The 15,362-nt window shown below is 43.6% G+C and overlaps 1 protein-coding gene across 2 annotated transcripts in view; it reads right to left on the bottom strand.

Moving 5' to 3' along the window:
* Positions 1 to 13,363: 13,363 nt before the first annotated feature.
* Positions 13,364 to 15,362, bottom strand: part of LOC138647687 (protein kinase C delta type-like) — a 63,224-nt gene continuing 61,225 nt past the window's right edge. For both annotated transcript variants that reach the window (XM_069736880.1, XM_069736881.1), the window contains exon 18: positions 13,364 to 13,946. In XM_069736880.1, coding sequence (XP_069592981.1) covers positions 13,788 to 13,946 — 159 coding nt within the window. In that variant the 3' untranslated portion in view covers positions 13,364 to 13,787. The remainder of the gene's footprint in view (positions 13,947 to 15,362) is intronic.

The following is a 15,362-nucleotide window of genomic DNA, read 5'->3' as shown; positions in this document are numbered from 1 at the left end:
TGCAGGACTTCCTGTCTCCATGGTAACAGACTTCATACACCCTGTGTAGTCAGATCCTGCAGTCATGCTTCCTCCTCGCTGTCCTTTATGATTCTTAATAAAAATGTTTAGCAAGCAAAGATGAAATAGGAGGGATATACACTGCTCCAAAAAATAAAGGGAACACTATCATCCCACATCCTAGATATCACTGAATGAAATATTCCAGTTGTAAATCTTTATTAATTACATTGTGGAATGTGTTGAGAACAATAAAACCTAAAAATTATCAACGTAAATCACAACTAATATCCCACGGAGGTCTGGAGTTGGAATGATGCTCAAAATTAATGTGGAAAATGAAGTTACAGGCTGATCCAACTTCAGTGGAAATGCATCAAGACAAGGAAATGATGCTCAGTAGTGTGTGTGGCCTCCACGTGCCTGTATGACCTCACTACAATGCCTGGGCATGCTCCTGATGAGGCAACGGATAGTCTCCTGAAGGATCTCCTCCCAGACCTGGACTAAAGCTTCCGACAACTCCTGGATAGTGATGCGCGAATATACTCGTTACCTGGTTGCTAGGGAATCCCCACATGTACTTATGTTGGCTAACAGATGTAAATCATTCAGCTGCGGCAAGGAAAACTTAAATCTCCGAGCACTAAAAAATACTCAGAGGATCCCCGAGCATGCTCGAGAAATCTCGAGTAATGAGTATATTCGCTCATCACTACTCCTGGACAGTCTGTGGTGCAACGTGACGTTGGTGCGAGACATGATGTCCCAGATGTGTTCTATCGGATTCAGGTCTGGGGAACGGGCGGGCCAGTCCATAGCTTCAGTGCCTTCATCTTGCAGGAACTGCTGACACTCCAGCCACATGAGGTCTGGCATTGTCCTGCATTAGGAGGAACCCAGGGTCAACCGCACCAGCATATGGTCTCACAAGGGGTCTGAGAATCTCATCTCGGTACCTAATGGCAGTCAGGCTACCTCTGGCGAGCACATGGAGGGCTGTGCCACCCCACACCATTACTGGCCCACTGCCAAACCGGTCATGCTGAAGGATGTTGCAGGCAGCAGATCACTCTCCACGGCGTCTCCAGACTCTGTCACTTGTTCAGTGTGAACCTGCTTTCATCTGTGAAGAGCACAGGGCGCCAGTGGCGAATTTGCCAATCCTGGTTTCTGTGGCAAATGCCAAGCGTCCTGCACAGTGTTGGGCTGTGAGCACAACCCCATCTGTGAACGCCGGGCACTCAGACCATCCTCATGGAGTCAGTTTCTAACCGTTTGTGCAGACACATGCACATTTGTGGCCTGCTGGAGGTCATTTTGCAGGGCTCTGGCAGTGCTCCTTCTGTTCCTCCTTGTACAAATGCTGAGGTAGTGGTCCCGCTGCTGGGTTGTTGCCCTCCTACAGCCCCCTCCACGTCTCCTAGTAGCGCCTCCAGCCTCTGGACACTACGCTGACAAACACAGCAAACCTTGCCACAGCTCGCATTGATGTGCCATCCTGGATGAGCTGCACTACCTGAGCCACTTGTGTGGGTTGTAGAGTCCGTCTCATGCTACCACAACCAACATTCAGAAGTGACCAAAACATCAGCCAGAAAGCATTGGCACTGAGATGTGGTCTGTGGTCCCCACCTGCAGAACCATTCCTTTATTGAGTGTGTCTTGATAATTGCCAATAATTTCCATCTCTTGTCTATTCCATTTGCACAACAGCATGTGAAATTGATTGTCCAACAGTGTTGCTTACTAAGTGGATTTTACAGAAGATTGATTAACTTGGAGTTATATTCTGTTGTTTAAGGTGTTCCCTTTATTTTTTTGAGCAGTGTATAAATGGCAATAGGACAACTGCAGGATCAGAGTCCACAGCATTGACGTGTACCCTGGAGAGAAGTCTGCAGGAAAGCTGGAAATAGACGACAGTAATTATGATGTTTAGATGCATTGGAACAATTTGAGAGGGTGAATGTAGCCGTTACTTATTTTATCCCTGTGTTGTGTGTGAGCATTTAAAGCTTCAGGTTTCACATGGGCTGTGAGCAGATCACTCTGGGGCTGATTTACAAAAGTTGTCAAACATTTAGAGGGTGCAAACTTAGATGAGACCGTCTATAAATTGCACCAGACTTGTCAGAATTAGTGATGAGCGAATGTGCTCGGCTGAGGTGTTATCCGAGCATCTTCGGCGTGCTCTAACACTATGTTCCAGTCCCCGCGGCTGCATTTCTCGCTGCTGTTTGACAGCAGCAACACAAGCAGGGATTGGCTAATAAACAGGAAATCCCTGCATGTGACGCTGCTGTCAAACAGCCACGAGAAATGCCTCTGTCTCGCTCTGTTAGACAAGAACTAAAGTTGCACCAAAGTTTACTCCATTTATCTTATTAGTTTACTGACTTTGGTTCACTAAGTCTACACGAGGTTGTGGCACAATTTTTTTTTTTTTAAGTGAATTTGTCAGCAGGTTTAGCTATGTAATCTGACAGCAGTGATGTAGGGACAGACCCTGATTTCAGCGATGTGCCACTTAGTTTACTGAGTGCAGCCGTTATTATAGAATCCGTTTTCTCTGCTGCAGATCTCTGAATGCTGAGCTGTGTATATCCTCGCCCAAACCCCTGAATGGCAGCTTTCTGTCACTATACAATCTGTGGTGGGGATGGAGGTGGACTACCCTGCACGTGTCAGGGTAATGATCTACTGCTGATTTTGTATTGAAACGGCAACACCCAACCCAGTCAGTGACACACTGCTGGAATCAGAGTCTCGGCCCCTACATTATGCTGCACTCAGATTACCTAACAAAAACCTGCTGACAGATTCCCTTTAAGAGAATATAAATTTAGACTACACCCTTTTCCTATGACACTTTTTCATAACCACAACCTCTCGATAAGTATATTTAATACACATAGCGCCTGGTTCAACATTTGCAACTTTTTAATGTGGTGCCAATTAAACCAGAATGCTGGCACATGTAGCTTAGTAGATCTGCCCCATCGTGTCCTCACGACAACATTTTATAATACCGGGCTGCCACAGAGCAGAAAGCGGGTTTACACTGTGCCTTCTGGTTCATCAAAAGCAAAGCTTGGTTATGATTGGCGGCTTATTGTTCTACTGAAGGGAGAAAATGAGTCAAAAGGGGGTAAGGGTGCCCCATACACACACTTATCACAGTGCCGTCACCCCCCCAAAAAAAAATGGTTCTACACTGTGATTCCAAGCGTTACCCTCCCCCCTTTACTAACCACCCAGAAGGGGAGAGGTTACTGCCCACCTCAGCAGCAAATATAAAGCTAGTTAGTATTACTACTGGGTTTTTTTTAATTTTGGGGGGCAAATGTGTACAGCTGCTCCCTCTAGTGTGGAAAATATGAAAATGTAGCATTAAAAGGTAATATTATTTTTATAACTTTTCCAAACTTTTATTTTTTTTTTCTAATATATATCGGAATTGAAAAAATATATAAAAATCTAAATATATATTGATATAAAATCACATTTGTATTCATGACCAGTCCCTTTTAAAAGGTGTCGTATAAGGCCCCTGATGCCTCCTGCATGTGTGCAGTGTCTTTCCTTCCTGGCCAGGAGCAGCGTGTAAAGGTTAATTGTTCTCTTACGACTCGCCAGATTCGTTTGCACGTGAATTAAAAGTTTATTTTCCCAGTAATAACTATTGTCTCGGGTGCCAGAGACACTGCTGGAAGCTGGATTCATGGTATTGGGGCCGGTCTCTGAGGCCTCGGGTACCCGACAAGTTCCCTATTGACTAGTTGTCACTTGTTTGGCCATGTTATCTCTCCGGTCTGCCTTACACATGCACGCACGATTTGACGGAGAGTGCATGTGTTTTCCATAGGTAGAGAGTAGCTGCTAGACTCCTATAGTCGAGCACGACGTTCACAACAGCACAGATGGTGAAACACCTTATGTCTGATCTTTTCCTGGAAGCCCCCACCCGAAATATTATATTTTTGGCTTGTTCCACTGTAGCTTTGGCTTATAATAATCAGTGTATGAATCCCTTGATGTTGGGGATCTGAGAAATCTTTCACTGTTATGGAGCATTGATTGCGAGGTCACGTCAGACACATCGGCTATACAGGAAGGTTTTTAAGAGGGCTGCACAAAGCATTATCAGACATTTTGATTATAATACGGTGAAATCTGTGAGCTGGTTTTTGTTACTCCCATCTGGGAGCAGCATGATATAGGGGCAGAAACCCTGATTCCAGCGATGTGTCACTTACTGGGCTGCATGCTGCAGTTTTGATTAAAAAAAATCAGTGTTTTCTCTGCTGTAGCTCTAGCAGTTCTCTAAGGCCTGTCCCACACGTCCAGATAATTCTGGTACTGGAAAAATCGGTACCGGAATTATCCATGTCTGTGTGCTCACGTGGCACATCAGTGTGGCACACATGCGGCAGCCGTGTGCTGACTGGGTACCACACGCACCGGGCAGGAGACAGCGCTACAGTTAAGCGCTGTCCCCTGCTTTGGGTGCTGAATCCAGAATTCATTCCTTCTTCCCAGCAACGTTCGCTGGAGAGAAGGAATGAAAAATCATTGTTTTTTTTGTTTTGTTTTTTTGTTTTAAAATAAAGTTCCCGGTAATCTCCCCCCTCCCAACCCCCGTGCGCCCGCCCGCTGGCATTAAAATACTTACCCAGCTCCCTCGGCGCATCTTCTCAGCGTCGCTGCTTGTCCTGTATGAGCGGTCACGTGGTGCCGCACATTACAGTGATAATTTTGCGGCTCCACCCCTATGGGAGGTGGAGCCGCATATTCATCACTGTAATAAGCGGCACCACGTGACCGCTCATACAGGAAGAGCTGCGACGCTGAGAGGGAGCCGGGTGAGTATTTTCTTTCCAGCGGGCGGGCGCACAGGGGGTGGGAGGGGGTTGGTTACAGGGAACTTTATTTACACCGCAAAAAAAAAAAGATTTTTCATTCCTTCGCTCCAGCGAACGCTGCTGGAGGGAAGAAATGAATGGGGCTTCAGCACCACAAGCTGGGGGGACAGCGCTTACTGTAGCGCTGTCTCCTGCACGGCACACGGACTGCATCCGTGTGCGGTACGTGTTTTACACAGACCCATTGACTTTAATGGGTCCATGTGATATGTGCGCTCCCATAAACACTGACATGTCTCCGTGTTTTTCAAACGGACACACGGTCCGTGAAAACACGCTGACATGTGCAGAGACACATTGATTTTAATGTGTCTACATGAGTCAGTGTCTCCGGTACATGAGGAAACTGTCACCTCACGTACCGGAGCCACGGACGTGTGAAACCGGCCTAATGCTGATACCTGTATAAGCCCATCCACACCAATGATGCTGTGCATAGGCAGAAACTGCCAATCAGTGGTTGGACTGCATGACCCTAAGTTTACTAGTTCTCTAGTGATTTGATCACAACTACAGCAAGCAGCCCAGTAAGTGACACATCACTGGAATTGCCGTCTCTATATTATGCTGTTTTCAGATGTGATGGCAGAAACCTGGTGATATGTAATTTATAGGGAACCTGTGTAAGCTTTATATACAGACTATACCCATGTAGCATGCTCATTACTTCAGTTACATTAGTATTTTGGTGAGAAATACCTCCTGTGTGTGCAGAATATCATCTCCTACATAGAGCAAAGGCTGCCATTTGTCATCGTAACCAATTTTTACCTTGTGCCTCAGTGTCCTCCAGTCCTAAAAATGGCTGCTGAATATAAGTGTAAAAATATGGGAGCGATGTAAAGATGTTTGTACTGTGTAGAACAATCAGATATAATGTCATCTATCTATGTGATAGCCGTAAGGCCACATTCATCCGTCTGAAACTGATCCAGTAAGCAAAAAAAAAAAAAAAAAAAACAGTGAAAGAAAAACAGATGTCTTCTCTTCAGATCCATCACCCATAAACTTCAATGTTAAAATTGCAACTGGATTTTTATTTTTTGTCCGCTTATGATTGATCGCTGCTGGATCCATTTAAAACAGGTTACTGGACGTGATTTCAGCCCAAAGAAGGTGTTCCGTCCGTTCTCTAGTCACTGTACAGAACTCTGAAATCTCTGGGTCTGTCCCTGCACTATCTGCTCTGTGTAAATGTAATTACAACGCTGCTTAGAACTGTTAAATACAATCTATCTCCAACTGTGACGGCTCCGTGTCTTATTGGTGATCATCACATCACATTAATGGTGTTAGGATGATAACATGATGTTACAGGTTAGAGCTGAGTGTCGGGACAATGATCTTATAGAACATCCGCTTCTTCCAGCAATCATGAAGAATACACTTACAGCTGCTTCTCACAAATTAACTTTTTGATGATATTCTAATTTTATTTAAAGTTCTTCAATACAAAAAGTGAAACTATTATATAGAGTCATTACAAACAGAGTGATCTACTTCAAGTGTTTATTTCTGTTAATGCTGATGATTATGGCTTACAGCCAATTAAAACCCAAAAGTCATTGTCTCAGTAAATTAGAATACTTTATAACACCAGCTTGAAAAATGATTTTAAAATCCAAAATGTTGGCCTACTGAAATGTATGTTCCGTAAATGCACTCAATACTTTGTTTTGCATCAATTACTGCATCAATGCGGCGTGGCATGGAGGAGATCAGCCTGTGGCATTGCTGAGGGGTTATGGAAGCCCAGGTTGCTTTGATAGCAGCCTTCAGCTCATCTGCATTGTTGGGTCTGGTGTCTCTCATCGTCCTCTTTACAATACCCCATAGATTCTCTATGGAGTTTGCTGCCAATCAAGCACAGTGATACTGTTGTTTGTAAACCAGGTATTGGTATTTTTGGCAGTGTGGACAGGTGCCAAGTTCTGCTGGAGAATGAAATTTCCATCTCTCCAAAAAGCTTGTCAGCAGAGGGAAACGTGAGGTGTTCTAAAATCTCCTGGTAGACGGCTGCGCTGACTTTGGTCTTGATAAAGCACAGTGGACCTACACCAGCAGATGACATGGCTCCCCATAGCATCACTGATTGTGGAAACTTCACACCAGACCTTAGAAATCAAGGTCCCAGAGTCTGGAGGAAGAGTGGAGAGGCCACAGTCCAAGCTGATTGAGGTCTAGTGTGAAGTCTCCACAATCAGTGATGGTTTGGGGAGCCATGTCATCTGCTGGTGTAATGCAATGTGTTTTATCAAGACCAAAGCACAGCCGTCTACCAGGAAGTTTTAGAGCACTTCATGCTTCCCTCTGCCGACAAGCTTTTAGGAGATGGAAATGTCAAATGTCATTCTCCAGCAGGACTTGGCACCTGTCCACACTGCCAATGTACCAATACCTGGTTTACAAACAACAGTATCACTGTGCTTGATTGGGGTTAAGGTCACGTGAGTTTGCTGGCCAAAGAGAATCTATGGGATATTGTCAAGAGGAAGATGAGACACCAGACCCCACAATGCAGACGAGCTGAAGGCTGCTATCAAAGCAACCTGGGCTTCTATAACACCTCAGCAGCACCACAGGCTGATCGCCTCCATACCGCATTGATGCAGTAAGGAGCTCCAACCAAGTATTGAGCGCATTTACTGAATATACATTTCAGTAGGCCAACATTTTGGATTTTAAAATCATTTTTCAAGCTGATGTTATAAAGTATTCTAATTTACGGAGATAATGACTTTAGGGTTTTCATTGGCTATAAGCCATAATCATTAACAGAAAAACACTTGAAATAGATCATTCTGTTTGACTCTAATATGAGTTTCACTTTTTGTATTGAAGAACTGAAATAAATGTAAACTTTTTGATGATATCCTATTTTGTGAGATGCACCTGTACGTCCCAAACCTTCCTTGTGCATGTTGCTCCTGCTAATGCCAAGTCCTTGGCATCTTCCTACAGACTGACAGAGCGCAACTGCAAGAAAAGGAAAATAACTTTTTCTTAACATTTATCACCTGTTAGAAAACACATGGCCATCCGCCTTATTACAAATCCACAGCAAGCACACTGCTGCTACACAGTTCGCTAATGCAATGTGTGACTGCTGATCAGTGTATAGTGTGGTCTGCTTCAGGTTTAGTGTGGGAAGATCAGGCCACAAGTTTGTCATCTCATGGATTCCTTGTAAGAAGTTTTGAGACCGAAGCAGCAAACTTTGCGAAAAATAACATTTGTGATAGTTTGCATTAACTATAGATTATTTTGAAAAGTAATTAGATGAATTACAAAAAATTGTAAAGCCATTACTTGCCATGAAACTTAATCATAAAAACCCATTTCCACTAAATTTCAACCCAGTCACAACGACTTGCTTACTCATTGCAGTAATTTCACTAGCTCAAGAGAAAGTGTTATCGAGGACAAGGCAGCTGATATTCTGCCATGCTAATTGAATTATAAGAGCAGACTGGTTGCTCAAAGCTGGCCACACACATAAGGCTTCTTTCACACTAGCGTCGGAATCTCCCCGTCGCAATGCGTCGGGGAGAGATTCCGACGCTAGCGTTTGCTGCATTGCACAATGGAGGCGGCGGATGCATTTTTCCGGCGCATCCGCTGCCCCATTGTAAGGTGGGGCCGGAGTTCCGGCCGCGCATGCGCGGTCGGAAAAAGCGGTCCGTCAGGAGCAAAAAAACGTTACATGTAGCGTTTTTTGCTCCCGACGGTCCGCCAAAGCACGACGCATCAGTCGCTCGACGGATGCGACGTGTGGCAATCCGTCGCAAATGCGTCGTCAATGCAAGTCTATGGGGAAAAATTGCATCCTGCAAGCACTTTTGCAGGATGCGTTTTTTCTGCAAAACGACGCATTGTGACGGATTGCAGAAAACGCTAGTGTGAAAGTAGCCTAAGATGACTCTCGGCCGAACAACACTTCAGGCTGACAGCAATCTGGGCTGACCTTCCCATACACAGGAGCGCTCAGTCCAACAAGTGTTCTCTATGAGAGAGCCGCCGAATGACACATCTGATCAATATCTCAATATTATCTGATATTATCAAGTTCATGGGGACCTGCAAATTTCCTGAAATGTGCAGGTCCCCATGAATTCAAACAATTTGATTCGATTTATGACGATTGCAAAATGTAAAAATAAAATGCCTGCCGCTATTTCATACACTGCCGAAGCATCAGAGTGGATCAATGACCTTTTGAGCAGCTGCGCAGGCTTCACCAAAAAGTCCTTGCACCTATGACTTCACATGGCGTTGCGTGGCCAATTGGATTTTAAATCAGACCTCGTATAAAAGACTAGACAGGGATTTCAGCTGCCATTTTTGGACGATTTTGAGCTAGTGTTGAAAAGTTGGAGCTCAGCAGTATGGGGGCAGGGAGACTATCTCAAACATTTCCAAATACTGTAGTCCGTATTTGTAATCAAATGACACACAGTACAGACCAAAAGTTTGGACACACCTTCTCATTTAAAGATTTTTCTGTATTTTCATGACTATGAAAATTGTACATTCACACTGAAGGCATCAAAACTATGAATTAACACATGTGGAATTATATACTTAACAAAAAAGTGTGAAACAACTGAAATTCTCTTATATTCTAGGTTCTTCAAAGTAGCCTCCTTTTGCTTTGATGACTGCTTCGCACACTCTTGGCATTCTCTTGATGAGCTTCAAGAGGTAGTCACCGGGAATGGTTTTCGCTTCACAGGTGTTCCCTGGCAGGTTTTTAATAAGTGGGATTTCTTGCCTTATAAATGCGGTTGTGCAGAAGTCTGGTGGATACACAGCTGATAGTCCTACTGAATAGACTGTTAGAATTTGTATTATGGCAAGAAAAAAGCAGCTAAGTAAAGAAAAACGAGTGGCCATCATTACTTTAAGAAATGAAGGTCAGTCAGTCCGAAAAATTGGGAAAACTTTTAAAGTGTGCCCAAGTGCAGTGGCAAAAACCATCAAGCGCTACAAAGAAACTGGCTCACATGAGGACCGCCCGAGGAAAGGAAGACCAAGAGTCACCTCTGCTTCTGAGGATAAGTTTATCCGAGTCACCAGCCTCAGAAATCGCAGGTTAACAGCAGCTCAATTTAGAGACCAGGTCAACGCCACACAGAGTTCTAGCAGCAGACGCATCTCTACAACAACTGTTAAGAGGAGACTTTGTGCAGCAGGCCTTCATGGTAAAATAGCTGCTAGGAAACCACTGCTAAGGACAGGCAACAATTAGAAGAGACTTGTTTGGGCTAAAGAGTCACAAGGAATGGACATTAGACCAGTGGAAATCTGTGCTTTGGTCTGATGAGTCCAAATTTGAGATCTTTGGTTCCAACCACCTTGTCTTTGTGCAACGCAGAAAAGGTGAACGAATGGACTCTACATGCCTGGTTCCCACCGTGAAGCATGGAGGAGGAGGTGTGATGGTGTGGGGGTGCTTTGCTGGTGACACTGTTGGGGATTTATTCAAAATTGAAGGCATACTGAACCAGCATGGCTACCACAGCATCTTGCAGCGGCATGCTATTCCATCCGGTTTGCATTTAGGCTGGTTTCACATTGGCGTTTTTTGGGGTGCGTTTTTGCGGTAAAAAATGCAAAAAACCGCATGGTGAAAAAACGCATGTAAACGCTGCGTTTTTTTGACGCATGCGTTTTTGCATGTGGTGAAAAAAAACGCGGCGTTTTGACGCGTTTACATGCGTTTTTACATGCGTTTGCGCTTTTTAAACGCATGCTGAGAAATGTGTGACAGCTGCCAATCATCAAAATAAAGTAAAAAACCCACTATAAACAGAAATAGTTAGGGGTAGGGTTAGGGGTAGGGATCATAACCCTAACCCTAAAGGGATCCTACCCCTAACCCTAAGGGATCCTAACCCTAACCATAAAGGGGTTAGGGTTAGGATCCCTTAGGGTTAGGAGTAGGGGTAGGGTTAGGATCCCTTAGGGGTAGGGTTAGGATCCCTTAGGGGTAGGGTTAGGATCCTTTAGGGGTAGGGTTAGGTTCCCTTTATCACCTTTATGTTGGGGGGTGGCATATCAGTGTGTTTTCTGTTTTTTAATAAAAAAGCATGCGTTTTTTACCGCAAAAAACGCATGCACCAAAAAACGCATGCGTCCCCATTGACTCCAATGTATTTTTTGACCCCAAAAACGCATGAAAACGCATGCGTTTTTTTTTTTGGTCCAAAAAACGCTTCTAAAAATACTACAAGTAGCATTTCAGAAAATGAACGCATGCAGTAAAAAAACGCATGCGTCACAAACGCGTACACAAAAAAACGCATGCGTTTTCAATGTTAAATATAGGAGAGAAAAAACGCATGCGTTTTTTTTTTTAAAAAACGCTGCAGACAAAAACGCAAGTGTGAAACCACCCTTAGCTAGACCATCATTTATTTTTCAACAGGACAATGACCTCAAACACACCTCCAGGCTGTGTAAGGGCTATTTGACCAAGAAGGAGAGTGATGGGATGCTACGCCAGATGACCTGGCCTCCACAGTCACCAGACCTGAACCCAATCGAGATGGTTTGGGGTGAGCTGGACCGCAGAGTGAAGGAAAAAGGGCCAACAAGTGCTAAGTATCTCTGGGAACTCCTTCAAGATTGTTGGAAGACCATTCCCGGTGACTACCTCTTGGAGCTCATCAAGAGAATGCCAAGAGTGTGCAAAGCAGTCATCAAAGCAAAAGGTGGCTACTTTGAAGAACCTAGAATATAAGACAATGTCAGTTGTTTCACACTTTTTTGTTAAGTATATAATTCCACATGTGTTAATTCATAGTTTTGATGCCTTCAGTGCGAATGTACAATTTTCATAGTCATGAAAATACAGAAAAATCTTTAAATGAGAAGGTGTGTCCAAACTTTTGGTCTGTACTGTACGTCCTCCTCACACCAGGACAACCGCTCAGAATGTCTCTCTTTCAGCTAGTTACATTGAATGAGATTGGCTTTGAGCAAATTCACTGCAAATCAAATTTTTAGGACAAATTGGCCAAACCTGAAATTCTAATTTTAAATGATTCGATCATCTCGATTTGGGACATCTGCAAGAACAATTGTCTGGAGAAGAAACGGTGAGCGCTACCATGAGTCAGTCCTGTGTCATACCAACAGTAAATTCTCCCGAGACCACTCGTGTGGGGATTTTGCATCCATGCAGGGGACTCACTCACAGTTATGTTAAAAAAAACTCTGCCATGAATAAAGAATGGGATCTAAACATTCTTCAAGAGCAACTTCTCCCACGATCCAGAAGGAATTTGGTAACGAACAATGCTTTTTCCAGCTTGATGGAGACAAAGCAGAAGGGAGCACTAAGCGACTCTGAACAAAACATTAAAATCTTGGGAAACTCTCAAATCTCAATCCCATTGAGAACCTGTGCTCAATCGTCGAAAACCAGGTGGAAAAAATAAAACACAGAAATTGTGATAAGTTAACCCATTCTCCTCTAATCAGTGCTTGGAGTTTGTCATTGGTCAGGATTTGGCCCAGAAGCTGAAATCCAGCTGCCAGGGCGAAAAGTCTGGAAAAATAAGGGTCAACATTGGAAATATTGAGTCTTTACATAAATTTAATAAATTTGTCAAAAGTAAAAAAAAAAAATGAAATGCTGATAATTGTACCTTAGTGACCATAGAAACATCAGAGTAAAAGATCTAAAAACAATGAAGCAACAAACTGTGAAAAACAAAATTTGTATTGGGCTCCAAACTTTTGACCACGACTGTACAATGTGCAGCTTTCAGACTATTAGAATACTAGTATCCTTAGGGGTGCAAATCAGCACCCGACTGTGATTCCACTAGGAAAACTACACAAAAATGTTGAGCAAAATCCAGAATAAAATGGCCTTAAAGGGAACTCGTCCACCCCAAAATGCATTTTAAATGGCCAATACAGTGTTGTAGGGGACTTAGCCTTTATAACAACCATACTAACACTGCACCTGATAAAATAATTCATACTCTAATAGGGAGGCTTCCATGCACCCTTTTGGTGGCCAGTAGCTGGGTGCACTGTTACACCTCCTTATTTGCATAGTGGGGCCCGTCTCCTGCTTCTGATGACAGTGCTCGCTTCCCAGGGCGAACAATGTCTGAATACTGATTGGGCTGCATGTGTGCAGCCGCACGAGTTCGCCTCCCTGCCTCCTTTCTTCTGACGCCGATCGCTGCACTTCCTGGTGTATTGGTGTTCCGAGCAGCGGTAGGAGACTGGCAGGAAAATGCCCCCGATCGTAGCGCATGTATCCAGCCGCGCGTACACCGCCAGCATTCAAACAGTGATCACTCTGGGAACGGTGCACCAAACTCTTAGTCACGCCAGACTCCCTTTTTTCATATATAACCCTTGTTGATGACAAGCTGTGACTGGATAATAATGATGTAAAACATGACCACTTAGACTGGTAAGGTAGATAACCATTTATTTTTTATGAACAAAGCTGGAGTGGACTGTAAAAAATATTTTAATCCAAGTCACTTAATTGCCCTAACCCTTCTGCCCATCTACAGCAAGTTTACCCCCGTAGCAGTATATACAGCAAGATTCATATATATATCCAATATTTATATTTTTTAGAACATACAAACTACATTCAAGTACAGTGCCCAGAAGGCATGAAATATTTACGCTTCTAATAAACCATGTTTGCAGCTGGAGTGATCCGAATATTAGGAAAAATAATATTATAAAAGGAGCTTGGCGACGGTCGGTCTATTCTACAGGCCGGTATTCACACTGAGGCGACTCTGGATGTTGTTCCCTTTAGTGTAAAATCTATGACTACAGTTCAGAGGTAAAAAAAAAAAAAAAAGGAATGAAGAGCTATGGTCATTTGTCCAGCATTCGGTCCATTTTGGGGTTGATGAATGAGAATCCTTGGAATGCCGCTTGATCCATGGAATCGATAAGATTTTTGTCACTGAAGGACAGTTTTGGTTTCTCACTAAGGAACTCCCGGTCAAAGTTGCTGTGATCATTGGGAGATTTCTACAGAAAGGTAAAAGAAAAACAAAATCTTTCATTTGTAAAGGAAAATTTCACACACAAAAAAAAGCAATTCATAATTTACATTTTAAGGCTAAGTTTAGACAGGTGTATTTTCGGTCTATGTGCTGTCCATGTGCGCAGTACACAATGCACGGACCAATGTGAGCCTATGTTTTATTGCACAAAGGCGCAAGTCTGGCAGCTGCACCTGACACGGGCCGTACTTGTAAGTCTGGGGGCGTAACTAGGAAAGCCAGCGCCCCAGAGAAAACTTCTGAATGTCCTTTGTCCATGTGACGTAACTTCCTGATGCCGACTACTAATGTGCAGAGCGGTCGAGGCAAATACCATATTATTTTTTAACTACAAACCTCACCTTACTAATACACACACCCCAGATATAGATAATCAAACAACAGGGAAAAACAACGTTTCCTACTCATTAAAATTTCCTGGTGTGTAAGGAGATGGAGGGGTCAATACCACTAATGTCTGTTCCAGGGGCGGACACAGACTGCAGAGGTCCCCTGTGCAAGAAATCTTCCCGGCCCCCCCCCCTCAATAGCGCAACAAAGTTATGTAAACATATAGGTAGGGGTGGGATTCAAATTTTTAACAACAGGTTCTGTGTTTGTGTAGGAAAACCACAGCCATTTTTAAGCCACACCCATTTACACACACCTTTTCCTCAAACATATACAAGTAGGGGCGCAGTTAAACCATACCTCCCAACTTTTGAAGAGGGGAAAGAGGGATAAAGTTTGCAGCGCGCACAGCGAACCACGGCAAATTTTAAGCCACGCCTCTGACCACACCCATTCATAACTAGTCACACCCATATCCACATCCCAACCACAGCCATTTAGCATTGCTGATTGAACTGTTTCATAAACAATAATTATAAACAAAATATGGCCACACAGTGCTCCATACTGTATAATGGCCACACATGATGCTCCATACTGTATAATGGCCACACATGATGCTCCATACTGTATAATGGCCACACATGATGCTCCATATTGTATAATGGCCACACATGATGCTCAATACTGTATAATGGCCACACAGTGCTCCATACTGTATAATGGCCACACATGATGCTCCATACTGTATAATGGCCACACATGATGCTCCATATTGTATAATGGCCCACATGATGCTCCATACTGTATAATGGCCACACATGATGCTCCATACTGTATAATGGCCCACATGATGCTCCATACTGTATAATGGCCACACATGATGCTCTATACTGTATAATGGCCACACATGATGCTCCATACTGTATAATGGCCACACATGATGCTCCATACTGTATAATGGCCACACATGATGCTCCATATTGTATAATGGCCCACATGATGCTCCATACTGTATAATGGCCACACATGATGCTCCATATTGTATAAT

This window comes from Ranitomeya imitator, chromosome 8, assembly GCF_032444005.1.
Source record: "Ranitomeya imitator isolate aRanImi1 chromosome 8, aRanImi1.pri, whole genome shotgun sequence".
In the NCBI taxonomy this organism is placed as follows: Eukaryota; Metazoa; Chordata; class Amphibia; order Anura; family Dendrobatidae; genus Ranitomeya; species Ranitomeya imitator.
Note: the sequence above shows the minus strand (reverse complement) of the source record. Positions and strands in the feature narration are given on the sequence as shown.